The sequence below is a fragment of the Lepus europaeus genome, chromosome 9 (genome assembly GCF_033115175.1).
Source record: "Lepus europaeus isolate LE1 chromosome 9, mLepTim1.pri, whole genome shotgun sequence".
Taxonomy (NCBI): Eukaryota; Metazoa; Chordata; class Mammalia; order Lagomorpha; family Leporidae; genus Lepus; species Lepus europaeus.
This window is the reverse complement of record NC_084835.1, coordinates 3,475,215-3,492,964: the sequence shown is the minus strand read 5'-3', so window position 1 is coordinate 3,492,964 and position 17,750 is coordinate 3,475,215. Positions and strand designations below refer to the sequence as shown.

The 17,750-nt window shown below is 59.8% G+C and overlaps 1 protein-coding gene across 1 annotated transcript in view; it reads right to left on the bottom strand.

Annotated features, from left to right (window-relative positions):
• ITPR1 (inositol 1,4,5-trisphosphate receptor type 1) overlaps window positions 1-17,750 on the bottom strand; it is a 296,007-nt gene that overhangs the window by 10,934 nt on the left and 267,323 nt on the right. The window contains exons 52-57 of the mRNA XM_062200352.1: window positions 17,516-17,680; window positions 13,551-13,746; window positions 12,080-12,172; window positions 11,040-11,179; window positions 10,514-10,679; window positions 8,181-8,341 (exon numbers count right to left, since the gene is read on the bottom strand). Of these exons, the coding sequence (XP_062056336.1) occupies window positions 8,181-8,341; window positions 10,514-10,679; window positions 11,040-11,179; window positions 12,080-12,172; window positions 13,551-13,746; window positions 17,516-17,680 (921 nt within the window). The remainder of the gene's footprint in view (window positions 1-8,180; window positions 8,342-10,513; window positions 10,680-11,039; window positions 11,180-12,079; window positions 12,173-13,550; window positions 13,747-17,515; window positions 17,681-17,750) is intronic.

Here is a 17,750-nt window from a genome sequence, read left to right as displayed (position 1 = left end):
CCCTTCTGGACCCTGTCAGTCCGAACTCTGATCTCTTACTTTTATATAGTATCCACTGTTTATCTGAGGCCTCCACAGCTTTCCAAGTTCTCTGTTGCTATTTCTGGGAAAAGTACTGTCTGGCCACACCCCCACACCCACTAGCTGCACAAACAGGCCGGCGTGCACATGACAGGGGCCCGCTAAGCTGTGCCAGGCGAGGGCTCGGTCTCTGGCAGACTTCTGGACTGAAGCGGCTCTGCTCGAAGTCACCACCGCCGTGCGTGGCTGGTGGGGCCACACGGCTTCGTGTCCTTGTTAATCCAGTTCCTCGGGCCCTTCCAAGTCTCTTCCCACGCCTGCCCCTTGCATGCTGGCCCCTCTCCCTCTCTTCCCTAGTGCATCTACACAAACTCCCGGCACCATGTGGCAAGCTGCTTCGTGGCATCTGAGAGCTACAGATGGCATCAGAGACCTGGTCCATTTTACAGGTGGTAACACTGAGGCCCTGAGGAGACAGGTTTTGTGCAAAGTGAAAAACCTCAGTGTCTGGTCCGACCCTGAAACCTTCCACTGCAGTGACTACACTACCCCCCAGCTCCCAGGGGACCCAAGCAGCAGGACTGAAGTCCGGGCCACCAGCTGCTGGACAGGCCTGTTCCCTGCGTGCTCACCGGTTTCAACTTTAAAAGTTAGGGGGCTGGTGCTGTGGCACAGCAGGTTAAAGCCCTGACCTACAGCCCAGGCATCCCATACGGATGGGATGCTGTCCTCTCCCGGTCCCGCTGTGCCCGAGACGTGCCAGTAGGCTGCACTCAAAGATGTGCGCTTCAAGGCAGGCAGCTACAGGGACGTGCTTGATGGCCAGTCAGGCCGGGGGCGCACGCCAGGTGAGAGCATGTCATGGCTACACTTGTCAGCAGCAAGTGACACCACAGCCTAGCTCCGTCCTTCTCGGCCAACACTAGCACCAACAGGAAACAAAGGAGTTACGTAAGGCAAAGGACTTAAAACTGTCACCAGGGGGTGTGGCACTGGAAGGGCAAATGGGACAGGCCCGCTGGGGAGGGGGTAGCGGAGGCGGAGCCGCTCAGGCTTGCTGAGTTGGCAGAAATGTGTGTGTGCACAGCTGTGTTACATGAGGGCACTTCCCAAAGCTCCTGGAACGAGAACAGAATGCACATTTCCAAGATGTGCATCTAGCCCCCTGCCCGACCCAGTCAACTAACCAGTGGGGAGAACTGGTTCCGGGGAGCGTGGCCCCCTCGGGTGGTACCTGACACCTGCTGTGCCCAACCTCACATCCCAAGGCCAAGGTCTCCAGGGTCAGACTTGGCAGCCCTGGTTCCCTGGGTGCTGCTTTCCCAAACAAGCTCTGCTTGGCAACCCCACCCCCTCCGCACCCTCCAGGAAGAGCAGGATGTGCCAGGAGCAGCAGCCAGGGGCTTCCGAACAGGAAGTGGGCGCAGGACGAGCAGTGACTGCTTTCCCTGGACGCTGGATGGTGAGAACGGGCGGGGAAGCTGGGGCTGCCTGGTGCAGCCGCCACCTCGGAGCGCCAGCTCAGGAGCACAGGGCAGGCTGAGAGCTGGGCTGGCCGTGAAGCCAGCAAGTCCGGTGGTGCTGACGCACCGTTTCCACGACCCAGAAGCCAACGCCAGCTCCCTCTTCACGCCTCCCTCCCTCGGGCCACATTCTGGGGATCGGGTTTACAGGGCAGCACAGCCTGTATCCTGTGCCCCGTGGAGGGCTGTCGGGAGCCCAAGTGACCTTTACCAGACACCCTGGACTCCAGGGTTCGGCAGGAAAGCTGCTGGTACAGCAGTGACAGCACTGTCACAGCAAGAGCCTCGGCCCAGGAGCCGGCCAGGGCACTCCCTCCTCCCCGCAGCCTCACCAGAAGCCTGCGGGAAAGTCTGTGCTCATCACTGCCCACCTGCACGAGGCACAGGGTGCCCACTCACCTCGCCGACTGCCAGGCCCTGCCCACCTACCTGCCAGGCGACAGGGACACCTCGGGTGCAGGGAAGGCCAGGGGCGCCCTCTGGGCTCTGCCTCGCTCTCTCTCCTGCAGCCCACGTCTCGTCTGGCAGGGACTCCAGTTTCTAACGTCCTTGAGCTCACGACGGCTGCGTCTCCAGGCTGAGTTCCTCGCCCAGCCGGCCCTGCTCTCAGGCGCCCCAGGGCCTCAATCCTATCTGACTGTGGTCCACAGGAGCCTGGGGCCGCCCTTGCTGTCCAGCGCTCCTCTCCCCGGGCCCATCACCGCGTCGCTGGGTTCCGCAGGCAGAAAGCTGTGCGTCTGCGGCTGTGCAGCACACCCGGCTCTCCTGGCCGTCAGAGGGGTGAGGCTGCCACGAGCTCCCCTTTCCAAGCGGGAGGTGGTGACGGCGGCGTTCAGCTCCCAGTCTGGCCTCTGTGAACGGCACTGGCCGACCCAAGGGCTGGGGACAGGGCCCCTTGCGTCCCGGTGCCCCTCATGTCCTGAACCCTGCTGAATCCCAGCAGAGCTCCTGCACTTGGGGACCATGCTCAGGAGAGGTCTCCAGTGCTTTCTGGTGCAAACTCCTGACTGCCAGGAACGCGCTGGGCACACAGGGGTGCAGGACCTGGGCTCCCCCTCTTGGTCTGGACAATCATTCCTCTGCTTCCACATCCCCGCATGGCTCAGGCACGCAGAGAACGCAGCACAGTGGAGAACCTCCCACGGGGGCCAGCGCTGCGGTGCAGGGGTTAAAGCTGCTGCCTGCAGCACGGCCGTCCCAGGCGGAGCGCAGGTGCCAGTCCTGGCTGCTCAGCTTCCAATCCAGCCACCCTGCCAATGCGCCTGGGAAAGTGGCGGAAGATGGGCCGAGTGGCCTATGCAGAGAATCTGGATGGAGTTCTGGGCTCCTGGCTTTGGCCTTGTCCAGCCTCAGCTGCCGTGGCCATTTTGGACCTGGCCCAGTGGTTAGAGGATCTCTGTGTCACTTGATCTTCCAAGAAAATAATTTTTTAAAAGATGACCTCCCATAGGATACTGTGTATGGTGTGTGGGAATGCAGAGGGAGAGAGGAAGAGAGAGGGAGACAGGGCTGTCTCCCAGCTCTGAGAGTCAGCAGAAGCCTGCAGGGTGACGGCTGCCCCTGCTGTCCGAGCCGGGAGCTGCTCTGTCGCGATGAGTCACAGGGCTCCCATCTGGCTATGGCTCCGCTGAGTCCCTTCCCCTGTGACTGACAGCCGCTGTCTCTCCCGGAGTCTGGCGGGCAGACGTGCCACCCCTGTCAGGCTTAGGTGAGGGCCCAGCAGTTACCTGCTTTTAGCAACCTCAGGTGAACAGGCATTCACGAGCCACTCTCACGAGCACTCACGTCATTTCAACCACCCTCTGCAGCATGAGGAGACGTCAGCACGGCTGCTGCATAATGCAATTCAGAGATGTTTATTTTGGTCAGCAAATGTTTGCAATACATGCGTACGAGGTCTTCAGGCAGCTGATGGAAATGCATATTAAGAAAAAACTATGCATGGGTTTAAATCATTTTTTGCACCAAAATAAACATCTTTTAATCCACTTCTCGTGCACTTTTAGGAGTGGCACCGTGCTGGGGGCAGAGCTGAGAATGAAACCCTATCCACTGGGAGTCAACACCTGGCCCACAGAGCTGTCCTGCTGATTTCCAGCTTAGCTCTTCCCTCTGCTCCCTGCCCCGTGCGGCCTCTGCTCAGCTGCCCTCTTCCACAGTCAGCAACTCCAGCACTGCTAGTGGGGAGCCGAGGGGATGAGCCAGCCTGCTCAGAAAAGCCAGGTGCAGCCGGACCAGTGGCTGCAGGTGTGTGACAGAGAGGGCCGCGAGTGCCTCCACAGAGGCCACCCTGCTGGCAGCCACACCTGCACGCGCTGTCAGGCTCTGACCCAGCCCCTCTGGTCCGGCTGTGTGGCCCTGGAGTGTCCGTTGGTACGAATGCAGAGAGTGCCACCAACTACACTGCGGGGACAGCTAAGGGGATTATTCCACACTGAGAACCTGAACACAACCTCTTACCAGCTAATATCCAGCCAGCTCAGCCTGCTCCTTCTCAAACTGCACACTGGTGCACTCCCGGCTGCTCAGGCCCCTACGGTGCGGGAGGCTCTTGTCCCATCTTACCCTCCGTGTGAGCACTTGGTGAACGTGCTGTCCCAGCAAAGACAAGCCACAGAGCAGCCTGAGCTCCCGGGGCACCTGCAGTGTGGACGGCCAGCCGTCTACCTGATCCCCTGCTTTACGTGTGCTGTTTAAGACTCAGGGCAGCGAGGCAGAAGTCCACGGGCTGGAAATGAAATCTGTATTTCATTCGCCAAAGAGAGGCCTTAGGTTTAATATACCATTTCATCTTCAGCAGCTCCCCTTTCAACATTTCCCGAGTTTGTAGCTTTTGAGGACGACAGCCTCCTGCCCTGGACCTGGGCAGCTGTGCCCTTGTCTCCGAACCCTCAGCACCCAGGATGAATTTCCTACGTATTCACACAAATACATCCCTTTACGTTGTCATCTACAGCAGGAGAAATGCAGCCAAACAGTGCTAGAATCACTCAAAAAAGAGCTGAGCAGCACATCCGTTACTGTGAAAATGTACGTGCGTATCAAGGTTAAGCGACACAAGCTTACTGAAAAAGGCTATCGCCAAAACTCCGATAGCACCAAGATTCAAGTCCCTACGGGAAAAGGAAAAGGGTTTGTCCTGCAAGCCGGGGTTAGGTGTGGTCAGCCTGCAGTGACAATGCTCTGGGAGCGCAGCCGGCTGGGGCCTGAATGAGCAGCGCGAGGCTGCACCCCTGTTCTGTGTCCAGGGTCCTCCCGGCACTCTACACTGTGGTTCCTCCGGCCTGCGAGTCCTCGCACCGCCCGCCAGCAGGTGCCTGGGCTAAGGCACAGAGCTGCCAGGGACCCAAGTGTAATCTCACGATATCCGCGACTGTTCGGCTGTGATCTGCTGAACGCAGGCTCCCGCTCCCAAAACCGAATGAGGCCATAACTGGGCCATGAAAGCAAAACGAAACCTGTAGCTGGACTTGACAAGAATCTGCGACCAACTCAACAAAGAACTGTAACCTCAAAAGTTAAGGTCACCGAAAGATTTACAGTTTCGAGAGAGGAAGGCAGAGGGATTTTCCACAGGAGGAAGTTCTTAGGGTTGAGATGGCCATCTGATGTCTGAGGGCCTGGGCCTCTCGTGGTCCCGGAGCTACAGGAAACGCCACCTCTGCCATCGCCACTGCCAGGCCCCAGCTGGCTGCACCTGCACCCAGCCCAGCACCTCTCAGGGACCTTGCTCCTCTCCAGATGGCAGGACCACCCACTCATGTAAACGCTATGCAAACACCTGCCTGCAGGTGCTTAGGAACAATGATGAGGAAGGAAGTCTGTTCCTGTTCAGTACTTGGTTTTGCTCAGAGTATTCTCAATCCACGACTGGACCCCGGAGTACCTTTTACCCACCAGGTCTCACTCGTGGCTCTCACGCCTCCCACCCACGAGTGTGCACATGGGGCACTTCGGTCAGCAACGTCCCATCTGCCCAGGCTTACGGGCCAGGAGGGAGCAGGGCTGAACCTCACACTTCACACTGGTGGACACCAGGCTGGCTTCCCAGGGATGTCCCACCTCCAGTGAAAGCAGAGCACAGGAGAGACTGCATGTTCTGTGGGGTCTGCACAGACAGCGGCCACCGCACCCACAGCAGGGCCCGAGCGGTTCTTGCGGAGTTCCTTCAGGGCCAGCGAGAAACACACCATCTCCAGCGGGAGAGAGAAGAGCTGTCACACGGCGGCAGGACAGCTCCAGAGGGAACCAGGGAGAGTGTGTGTGGCAGCACTGCCCACCTGGGGCACGGGTGCAGGCAGGCCTCCTCCCTCCGCAGAACGATGGCTGGACTTGCGCCTGCAGAAGCGGCGGGTGGGAGGTCTCCCCCTTGGCAAGAAGGCCCGGGAGCCCCGGCCGCTCTGTTTCCCAGGGGCACTGCAGGTAGGGTCCAAGTCGAGAGCAGGTGGACGGCTCCACCGCAGCTCTGTGGACCCCTGGGGCTCTGGCCCTGCTGCAGGAGTCAGAGGAGTACCCAAGCCCCTCCCTGCCCCACTGTGGGTGGCACGCTCTTTAGGCGCCCGGTAGGGACTCCTGTGGCTTCAGGCCTAGATGCCTTTGACTGCCCTCCATGTCCTTCCTTGGGTTCCTCTTGTGTGGATTTAACCACACGTGGATTCAACCAACCGTGGATGGAGGATAGTTTTAACAAACTGTGTACTGAACACGAGCAGACTGTTCCCTCGCAGTGCAGCGTCTAACAGCTCCGTGCATGGCGTTCAGGCTGCACTGTGTATCACAAGTCATCAAGAGCGTTTACGGCCCAAGAGAGCCTGCGTGTGGGTGAAATGCGAACGCTTTGCCACTATGCTAAGGCTCACGCAGCCCACACGCTGGTATCACAGGGTCCTGGACGAGTCCCTGGCAAGGGTCACGCCCTGCTTCTGGCTGGGTGGGGGTGTGTGTCACGCTTCCCTAAGCTGCTTGACACGCCACTGGTCTGCGCTTTCTCTTAGTAAATCTCAGACAACTGGCGAGTGAGGCGGATGGGGAAGGACCGGGTGCTGGCGGCCTGGCTGGGTCCGGGGCAGGACACAGGTCACCGAGTCCGTAATCCTCATCAGGTGACCACTCACAGGACTTCCTGCGGTCTCTGTGACCCACAGAGTGGCTGGGCTGTGACCGCACAGCCAGGCACTAACCTGGCACCAGGGGACATGCAGAGGCAGGATGGGCCCCAGGAATGCCACAGGCGCCTGTGACAACCAGGGGCCCAGATCAGCAGCACGGCGGCTTCCCACAGCAGCACAGCTTCCAGGGCCCGAGCCCTGGGGTCAGCCCCGCTCCCTGGCTCAGCCCCACCGAGCTGCTCCCAGCGGCCATCCCATTCCAGACGGCATCTTTCTCTCCCCCTTCTGCGGGTCTCAGGCTCCGTCGTCTCCTCCCCCTTCAGCCCCTTTGCGAGCCAGTCAAATGCACGCTCTCTTCTTTCTCTGGTCCCTACCTGGTCCTAACAGCGGCTACAGGACTGGACGGGGAAGAACTGCAGAAGAGGACTGGACACAGAGTCAGGACGACTTCCACGCTGGCACCTAATGGGCCTGGCCGCTAATTCCTCTGGCTGCTGCCTGCCCTGCCCCGCCCCCGAGCCTTACTTCTCAGAGGGGATGCAGGCACCCACGGCTTCTGCAGACTGAGCAGGACGTGAATGTTCACAAGGCTCCCGCACGACCCACACATCTGCTAACACCTGCGCCGCACACAACCAGATGCAGAGAAGGAGCCCAGGGTGCAGGTGACAGCCCGGCCTGGGAGGGGCCCCGGCCAACAATGGGACCGCGAGGCAGGGCGTGAGACACACTCCTGCACCTGGCACGTGAATGGCGACACTTACAGGAACACAGCTGACCTCAGGGAGCGAGGCAGGACAAGCCCGGAGAGACTCTCCTGACCATGCACACGCAGAAAGGCCGGCTCGGGAAAACCTGACGAGCACTCCCGGCCAGGGCGGCGGGAAGGAAGCGGAGGCAGTGAATCACCGGGGCTTCTCGGAAGCTCACGCCCACCTTGCCCAGGGTGAGCTGGTGCTCATGCCTCCCACTGCGTCACGTGCAGGGAACTGAGGCACCGGTCTGGGACATGCCAGCACACGCTGGCTGCCTTCCCAGAACCCCGGGAGAGGGGCTGGCAGCCCGCAGGGCCCCACCACCACCAGGAAGATGAAGTGGGACTTGGCTCCTCCAGCACAGGGTCTCTTCCTAGGAGTCACACAGTGCCTGTGAGAGGCATGGTGGAGGCCATGCTGACCAGTGCTGGGGGAGGCCAACACGCACCTGCGCTGACAGACACTGGGGCGCTCCCTGCAGAACAGAGCAGGGGCGTCAAAGGAGAAATGGAGACTGGCCAGAGGAGGGCAGGTGGGCTGTATCCGGCCCCTGCTCACGCTCCAGGGCTGATCTCCCTGGGCCAGGCAGGGCTGACTGCAGCTGCCTGGGTCTCAGGGTCACCTGGCCCAGCACCCGGAGGTCAGGGGACAGCACCACCCCCTGGGAAGGGCCCGTTTCCACCGTGAAGCTGCCCTCCGTGCCAGGACCACGCTCTGAGCCGAGCAGAAATGGCGGTGCCCACACCTGCGCCGGGTGGCCGCCTCCCACTCACCTTGATCATCTCGGCCACGTAGCTCTCGGGCCCCGTGTACTCGGTGGAGTCCTTCACCTTCACCAGGACGATGAAGCACAGGTAGTGCCACATGTTGTGCTCCTCTTTGATGTGCTCCTCAAAAGTGACCGTCTTATTGTCAAACTTGTCTCTTTCCAGGCCTAAAAGACACACAAAGCCCGCGGCCCCACGTGAGCAACCCGGGCACAGAAACCACGCCCTTGGCACCGTCCACAGGAGGCAGCCACGGTCTCCCTCCCGCTTCACGACCACGTGGGCTCTGCTGGCCTCACAAACGCATCCCATGTCGTGGTGCGCACAGTGCCACGACAACAGGCGAGTCCGTTTGGCTGGAGGCCGACTCCCACCTCTGCCACTGACCAGGTGCTGCGTCACCCCTGCCTGCCTCAGCTGTCAGCCAGTGAGAAGCCTGCCACCTGGCAGGCAACCGGAGGAGGCCGGCTCCCTGCTCCTGCTGCCCGCCCAGACGGACGCGGGGAGCGCCTGGGACTCTACCTGCCGGGTTTCTCTCTTGCCGAGGCCTGCCGAGTGACCCTGAAGTGAGTTCCCACCCTCTCTAGGACCAAGCAAGCACACAGACATGCTGTGGATAACACACAGACTCCTAACCTCCTGAGAGGCGCACTACAGCACCTTGGGGACTGGCGCGGGAGCCATCGACATGAACTCACCCTGTCCACACGCGCACACAGACACAACGTGAACACAGGCGTGTGTGAACACGCACACTCATGCACACACAGGCCTCTGCCCCCGGCTGGGGCCCTCGCAAGCCCTGGCAGTGCCGGCACACCTGGTACCCAGGTCCCAGGTGGGCTGGGTCACCAAAGGTGAGAGGAGAGTCCGGGCTGGGACTGTCTTGGCCCAAAAAGCAAGCAAGTCACAGAAAATGACGGTGGCAGGACGGGAGATGGAGGGGCTCTCACCGGCCATGCTGAGTGTGGTCCGAGACAACAAACTACGTCAGCATTGGAACAGAACCAACGAAATAAAGCAGAATCCCGTGAGTCCATGCTGTTACAAAGTTACAAATGCAAACAATAACATTCTTCCTTAAAATAAAAAGCCAGCTAACAAATGCAGGAGGAACAATGCACCCTAAGCATCGTTAGTTGACAGCCGAGTCACGGATGGATGCCGACTGCAGCGGGCAAGTTCAGCACTGGGAATGGCGAGTGTTCGGAGCGCCCACGTATCCCTCTCCCCACCCCAAGTCACGTCCCAGTGCAGGCCTGGCGTCAGACCCTCTCCAAGGTGGCATCACCAGGTATGAGGTGGGCTGGCTTCCTGGGCCTCTCCACAGAACGCACACCAGGCCCAACGCATTCCTACAGGAAACACTCTGCCCTCTCCCACTACGAGCAGACTCCAACGAGCCCGACGTCAGGGCACAGCACAGCCACTGAGCTCGCCCCTGTGCCCACGGCAGCCGACGCCACGGGGACTGTGAGAGGACGGCTGGATGAGGGAGACGTGGGAATGAGGCCTGCGGCTCAGACGCTAGTCCTGAGCCCGTGTCAGTTTCCTGGCGGCAACAGCTACGCTGTGCACACGTGAGAAGATGTGTCACGTGAGCCGCTCCTACTCAGACTGCTCAGACACAGAGCACGGGCACAACAAAGCCAAGACGCACAGGGCCAGAGTCCGGGGAACCGAGGGCGTGAGGCACAGATGCCTCACGCTGCCCACACCTGCCCTGCAACCTGAAATCCCCAAGCAGAACGCTTGAAAAGCTTTACAGGGGCCAAAGACGACAGCATTTCAGTCTGGAAGTGGAAAACACTCATTTAAAAATGCACATACCAAGAAGGAATTCCTCCATGTACTGATCACTTCCTAAGTAATCCTGAAATGACCACCCAGCGCCTAGCTCTCCACCTAGCTGGCCTGCGTTTACTTGCACGTTGGCACTCCACGTGACCATGTGTGTTCCTGTAGCTCTACGTTACGACTGTTAGTAAGTTCTCTGGCCCCAATTCTCATGAGAATGTGAAGTGTCTCTTACTGCACCTGTGGTGCAGGTGACGGACCTGCGGCCACGTGGCCACGCAGGGCGGAAGCCGTCAGGACCCGGGGCTGCTGCCCGAGCACCGGCTCTCAGCTCCACAACCAGTTCCAGGGCCTCATCTTGTCCATGCAGGCCTGGTGCGCAGGCCAAGGCTGGAGCAGAGCTCCTTCCTGCGGTCCTCTGAGAACGGGGCAAGGCACGCTCAGGCTGCCCACGGGCGGGCCGGCCGGCCTGCGAGGCATTGACCTACTGCGTGCCAGGGCAGGGGCGGGAGGGGTCGGAGCAGCCGCACGCACACACTGACCGCAGATAAAGCAGGTGGTCTTCAAGATCTCCTCTTTCTTCTGCTTCTCGCTCCTCAGGTCGGCGAAGGTGTCAATGATGACCCCGAAAATCAGGTTGAGGACGATGATGATGACCATGAAGAAGAACAGGAGGTCGTAGATCACTCTTGCGGCAAAGAGGGGCTCCTGGCAGGGCGAGGGGGATGTATGCACTGGCGGGGGGGCTCCCTCATGCCTCCCCACCCCCAGGGCACCACTGTCAACACAGAAGGGTTGTAGAGCAGGCAACAAACTGAAAAACGGTCTCAGTGCCTCTTTTCACACCTGGGACTGCACTTGAACTCCCCAGGTGCACAGGACCCAACTGGGAGGACCGTAGAAATGGGGTCGCCCTGAAGGACCACGAAGTCTGCAGCCACCCCCCCGCCCTGTGTGGACTGCACGTGGTACAGACAGGAGAAGCCCCGTCCTGCAGGTTCTGCCAGCCCTTTCGTCTCTGTCAGCACCTGCTGGCCCCACCCCGCCCTCCCCTGGGGCCGAGGATACCTCTTTGGAGGGCTTCCGGAGCACGTCGCCCACGCCGCCCCCACTCCGCAGCCCGTGGCTCAGCACAGTAACGATGCACATCAGCAGCGTCTCGCACGTGTGCTCCTCGTCCTGCTCCGTCTCCCCGACGGGGATGAGCTCTGCAACACGTAGTCACGGCTCAGAGGCGGCAAGGACACCCCCACATGCCGCAGACAGAAGCACCCCCACCTCCCCGCATGCCATCACCAGCTGCCTGCACGAGACAGAGCAGCGCCAGGCCCAGGGTCAAACCCCTCCCTTCAAAGCAAGGCCGCCTGAGGCCATTCTGTTCCCACCACTGCCTCCCCAGCCTGTGGAGCTCCAAGACGCCGCCTGTCTCCTCGGGGTCCTCAGTTCCCAGCCCAGCTATGGACACGGCAGTGCTTTCCGGTCAGCTACGGGGGTTCGGTGCCGTGTCTCGGCTGAGGGTCCTGTCCAGGACCCAGCGCTCGCCGTGGGCCAGTCTGTGACTGCTCCCCCCTGGCGGCTGTGCTGTCTTCCTGGGTGATGGAGGCAGAGTCTCACCTTCTGCCTGCCTTGTCTCTCTCCCGTCTTGGCTCACCTCATCGACAGCTCCCCATCACACTCTGGAGAAGGTTTAACCTCTCTGTCCTGACGTGTATGGCCCTCTGCTTAGACCTCTGGCTCTGGTTTCTGCCACTTTCCTCCTCGCGTATCTTCTCGTGCCACAAAGCCTTCGGATACGCTGCTGCCTGCACCTGCAACTCCACCTTCCTCCTTGGCCACCGCTCCTCTGCCTCACCACGGGTGACCCTTCCCCAGCACGACACTGCTAGTCCCAGCCGGCAGCTTCCTCCCCGGGGGTCCGTCTGCCCAGCTGCCTCCCTGATTACTGTGTCTGACAGACACCACAGTCACAGGCGAGAGCGGGCACTCACTGAACACAGGAACGACCCACCAAGCAGCTACTTCCTTCTGCCCCCCACCCCCATTTCTCACTCCCGGCTGGATGCTGCTCTCATCTGCTGATCTAAGTGGGGGCCACGCGGAGGTCCTACCTTCCCCGGGCTCCAGGGAGGAGCAGTTGCCCCCTGTCTCCACCCGACACACGTCAGAGTACAGGAAGTCGCTCGCCAGGCTCTCGCCGGACTCTGGGAGGGAGAAGCAAATGGCAGGTGATGGCAGCCTGGCGCGCATGGCTAGCATGTGTGAAGCACCCAGTTCACGGCTGATGAGACAGCTCTTCCACAAACACGGAACCCACAGCAGAGGGGTGACGTACACTTCCCCACAGTGACGTGTCACTTAAGCCTGCCAGAAATACCGCACTTCACAGCACCTCTCCAGCTTGCAAGACAACCGCGGCTGAGGGCACAGACCCCAGCAGGACTGACACTGGGGTGCAAGAGGAGCAGTGGCATCGCTGGGCCCTGTATAGCGTCCTGGCCCAGCCCGGTTCGGACCCCAAGTCCAACCTGGCGGTTCGAGTTTACAGGCCATGACCACCTCTGGGAAGGGAGACAAAGCCTGCCTGGCTCAGCCCTCCACGTCCTGTGCTTCCCCCAAACTCAGGCTGTCAGATGCAGAGCCGGGAGCACCGCCCTGGGGAGAGCCAGCCGTCCTAACGACCCCTCGGGGCTCCAGCACAGGGTCAACCTCTCATTCTCAAAACCGGCAGCATCTTCTGCTTGTGCTCTGTGTACAAATGGCAGAAGCTCACGGTAAAACCTGTACCTGTAAACAAGCCCCAGAGACAGCAGGTCAAGGCTAGGAGCCAGGAACTCCATCCAGAACTCCCACATGGGTGGCAGGGGCCCATGTACAGGAGCCATCATCCACTGCTTTCCCAAACGTATCAGCAGGGGCTGGACTGGGAGCAGAGCAGCTGGAACTCAAACCAGCACTCCGATACGGGATGCCAGTGTTGCCAGTGCTGGCTCAGCCCACAGCATCACAGCGCTGGCTCCACGCAGACTGTTTTAAAGACCCTACTGCAGTGATTCTACTCCACCTTCTGGGTAGGTCGGCATGCGTGTCTGTAGAGATGTACACCACAGATGGGCACTCCATGCCGTGGAATTACCGCGCTCTGTGGGACAGCCCCCGACACGGACACTGTTCCCAATTCCACACCACCATGCGCACTCTGCCAAACATGTCTGTTTCTACGTGCAGAGTCAGCAGTCTGTGTTTAAGGTTAAATCTCTGCGAGTGGATTTACCAATGCACACTCCTCTCACTCTCAGTATCTACTTGTGGTCCCCTGCTCTGTGAAAAAGTTGAGTGGCACTAGTTTAAAAAGCCATGAGTGATCAGCTGGATGGGACACCTGGCCACTCACCCTCAGCCTCTGATACACTGCACTGCCCTCTGAACTGAGTGGGAACCAGGTCCCAGCCGCTGCGTGCTATGTGTGACAAGAAACACAACAGGGGAACGGCTACACTGCTAACATCACTATCTTCTTTAATTCCGTCATAATCAGGAAATACTCTTTGAAAAGCAGGAAAATCAAGATCCCATACCCACCTGGGAGAGCCGTCTCGTTGGGCAACCTGTCTACCTCCAGGATGAAGTCATCCTTGAAGAAGAGGTAGCCCACAATGGAGAACAGGTAGACCAGGATCAGAGCCAGCACTGCCGTCAGAATGATGGAGCGGCCATTGCGGGTGACACTCTTGATGACGTTGAGCAAAGTCTCTTCTCTGTATACTAAATCAAAGAGCTTCAGAAACAGAAGGACGACAAGGTGGTTTTTAAGATGCCTCTCATTTGATACGCGTCAGTACCACACAACAAGCCGCCGGCTGCCAGGCTGCCCGCCCTCCTGGGAGTCCAAAGCAGTAGGCACCCGGCCTCCTGTCTCAGCAGTGAAAACAGGTCTGGCAAAAATCAGAAATATAAACGAGGGGTGGGGTGGGGTGGGCAGGACACAGGCGCGACTTCAGGTAACACTCGGAGCAGCCTGCAGGTCCTGGAAATGGGAAAGACCCCACCGGGCAGACGAGTTCCAGACACCAAAGGAAGAGGCAGTGCCAGGGCCTCTGCCCACACGCACCGAGGACAGGCCGACCGAGTGCCGGCTCAGGGCCGTGCGCCTGCTCCCGCAGCCCAAGTTCTCCTGGGGAAGGCAGACATCCCGCCAGCCAGAGAGACTCGGCAGAGCGTCACAGCTCAGCTGTAGAGGCTCCCGAGACAGGGCCGGGGCTGCCCGCTCCCTCGCAGCCCATCTCCTCACCTGCAGACTGATCAAGAAGAAACGCACAGACGGCTGCATACAGAGGGGCACTTGTCTGTGAGTGCAGTGGGCATCACCACCGACTTCTGATGAAGACCCGGGGCAGGAGGGGCACATGCCTGGCACACAGCAGGGGCGTGTGTGGTGGACACACCAGGGAGCCCACACTCCTAACCCCCTCCCCTAGTAAGGGAGATCCCCGCAGGCTCCATCAGGCTCACAGTCTAGGCTTGCCCTCTGCTCTTTCCAAGAACTTAGCTTCATGGCACATGGAGGCTCCCTGGGGGGAGAACCAGGGCGGAGGGAGGGGGTGGGCTCCAGGCCCAGGGTGAGATTTTTGCTGGGGCGGGGGATGGTAAGGAGCAATGGGAGGAGAGTTGTCTGGGGTCACTCTTGGGCCTGGAGGCTGGTTTTTACTTTCTTAAATTGTAATTATTATTTATTTATTTATCGGGGTGGGGGGAGGAAAGGGGGAAGACAAAGAGAAAGAACATGTGTGCTCCCATCCTCAGTACCCAGGGCTGGTCCAGGGCCAAAGCCAAGATCCAGCAAATGAAACTCAATGCAGGCCTCCCACGTGGTGGTCCGGACCCCAGCCACCTCAGTCACCACAGCTGCCTCCCAGGGTCTGCAGGGGTGGCAAGATGCACTCAGGAGCCAGAGCCCGGAATCAAACCCAGGCATCTGGATGTGGGACTCGGGCGCCTTAACCACTAGGCTAAATGGCTACCCCTATTTTTATGGATCAGCACGCAGGACTTGTGCAATGATGAAGCCGGGGCAGTGAGCCCATCTCCCCCTTGGAAGCTAGCCTGCAGTCTGGCTTCTGGAAGACATTTAGTCCTCTCCCACAGGCTGGGTCCTCACCCCTCAATCTGCTGAGAAGGGATGAAGCCAGCTGCCCACTGCGGGGCCCAGTTTCCTTACCCACACATGAGTGGACGGGGCCAGCTGTCTGCGGGTCCAAGTCCATGTTTTACTATCTGAGCTCATTCTCTTCTCAGTTAACTTCCCACCACCCTGACACCAAGCTGAGCCATGAGCAGGACTGGAGGGCTCTGGGTAGAGGGAGTTCGTCAGAGGGGGTGAAGAGCAGCCACGAGGGGGGAAAGCGTACAAAGGCCTAAGCACGGCTGTTACCGTCGGTTAAAAATTTTCCAGCAGCTCAACAGGCAGTGGGACTCAGAGCAACTCCAGATTACGAAGGCCAAGTGCGTGTGCTCCGTGGCTACAAACCAGAGACTTCACTGGTCGGGGATTCCTGACAGTAAAACCACGAACAGTCCCAGCATTATGGCACAGCACGTCACGGCTGAGACGTGGCACGGCCTCCCTCACGAGCGTGCGCTCAAGGCTCGGCGGCTTCACTTCCAATCCAGCTCCCTGCTAGTGTGCCTAGGGAAAGCAGTGGAAGACGACCACAGAGCTAGGGCCCCTGCTACCCACAGGGGCGATTCGGATGGAGTTCCAGGGTCCTGACTTTGGCCTGACCCAGCCCCAGCCCCAGCTGTTGTGGCCGCTGTGTCTGCAGCTGTCACCCGCCACATTCAGCACTGCACAGACAGGCACGGAGGTGGAGACACCCCAGGAGCACACACGAGGGGCACCACCTGGACCCGCTCTCTCTGTTCTGATCCTGTCCGTTCTCCAAAAGCGCCCGGGCCGCCAGTTTCTCTTCCCTCTCTGGGCACGGGGAGGGGTCTGGCGGCAGGGACCTGAGCTGCACGGCTTCACCAGGCTTAGATGTCCTCGGACGGGAGCTGCCGTGCTGACTGGATGACCTGAGTCCCAGCTTCCTCAGTGGACAGGAAGGTGGCATTTAGCTCCAAGGGGGCCGAGAGGGGTGGAGACGGAGCCACGGTAGCCCCTCAAGAGAAAGGGTGACTGCTGTGTTGCAGACCGCGCTGGTCGGGGAGGGCAGGGAGCAGGCTCATCACCATGCTCCCCTGCCCCGGCGCCTGCCTTGGCTGGCGCCACAGTGACTGAGAGCAGACTGAGTGTAGTCCAGCTCTCTACCAGGGAGGCAGCGCTGTCTGATCTTTGGGAATGGACACCCTGCAATGGGTACAGAGAAGCCCTGAGCCCTGCTGAGGGAGGACATGGCACTGTGGACATGACCATGTGCCACAACACTCAGACATGGACACAGGATCACAGGGACCGGAACAGCCACACAACGGCAAGTCCAAGTACATCCTGACCTCAAAGGACAGCCAGGCCCGTTCTACAATGAGTCCCCTAGCCCAGTGACACTCACCACTAAAAGGATGAGCGAATGCTGGCCACCTCCTCACACTGTCTCGGGCAGGGGAGGGAACACAGGGAGACGAGGACAGTGGACACAGCTCTGAGGCCCTGACCCAACAGCTGTTTGTAGCTCTTACAGCAGCCCTGTGTGTGTGTGGGGGGGATACACCCATCTCCTCTTTTTGTAGGTGGGGAAACTGAGGCATGAGGCAGGTAAGTAACTGTCCAGAATCCACATGGGCAGCACCTCCCCAAGGGCCTTCGCCGCCCTGCCTTTTGCGTCCATCCCTCTTTCACACTCCCGGTCCTGACTGTCCCTGACCCTCATGAACGCTTTGCTGTTTCCAGTCTTTCCATGCTTCTGCTAGCACACAGGTCGACTCTATGTGCCCTTCATTTTCTGTGGGTACGAGCAAATGGCTTCTGATCTACAGCTCTGCAGGCCGAGGCTCCCTGCACGCTCAGGACACCTGTCACTGCACCTGGAACTAGCACCCCTGCTTAGGAAGAGGGAGGCAGAACAGCTCACCCTACAGACCCTCAGGATGCAAACCACTCGGCTCTGGAGGAACACAACACCTTCCACTGAAAAGGTCTCCTGGACCAGAAACCCCACTGCACCCACTGTCACGGGGCTCAGTCACAGTCACTGCAGGTGTGCACGGAGAAAGAGCCCTGTGAGGACAGTTACACGACGGTCCCGACACACTGCCCTTGGGACGTGAGGCTGACTCTCTGAAATGAAGGCAAGGGATATGTGAGCCAGGCCACGGGGTGGTCCTCCTGCAGCGAGGGAGGTGACGGGCAGCATGGGGTGTGGCCTCCGGGAGGCTGGCGGCAGGCCTGTCGCCTGCACTTGCCTCTCCAAGCCTCTGACGGCTGAGGGAGTGGGGCCTCGATCTTGCAGGGCCAGGCACGTCATCCCCGCTGACGAGAAGGCCTGGGGGGACGGCACACACAGGACAACCCCAGCTATGCAGCTACACACATTCCGGCTCCAGGCACTCACCAGCAGGCTGTAGAAGAATTCGTGCACAAAGAGCCCCATGGCACAGATGAGCAGGTACAGCAGGTGATAGAGGAACTCCACGTCCAGGACCATGGCGCGGTAGCCTCTTGTGAACGTGCCACAGTTGCCCACAAAGCTCATGAGAAAGATGACTTTGTTGCAGACCTGACAACAATGACAGGAGAGGTCAAAGGGCGCAGACTGAGTGTGCAAAGGGCGCTTCTGTCAAACACGG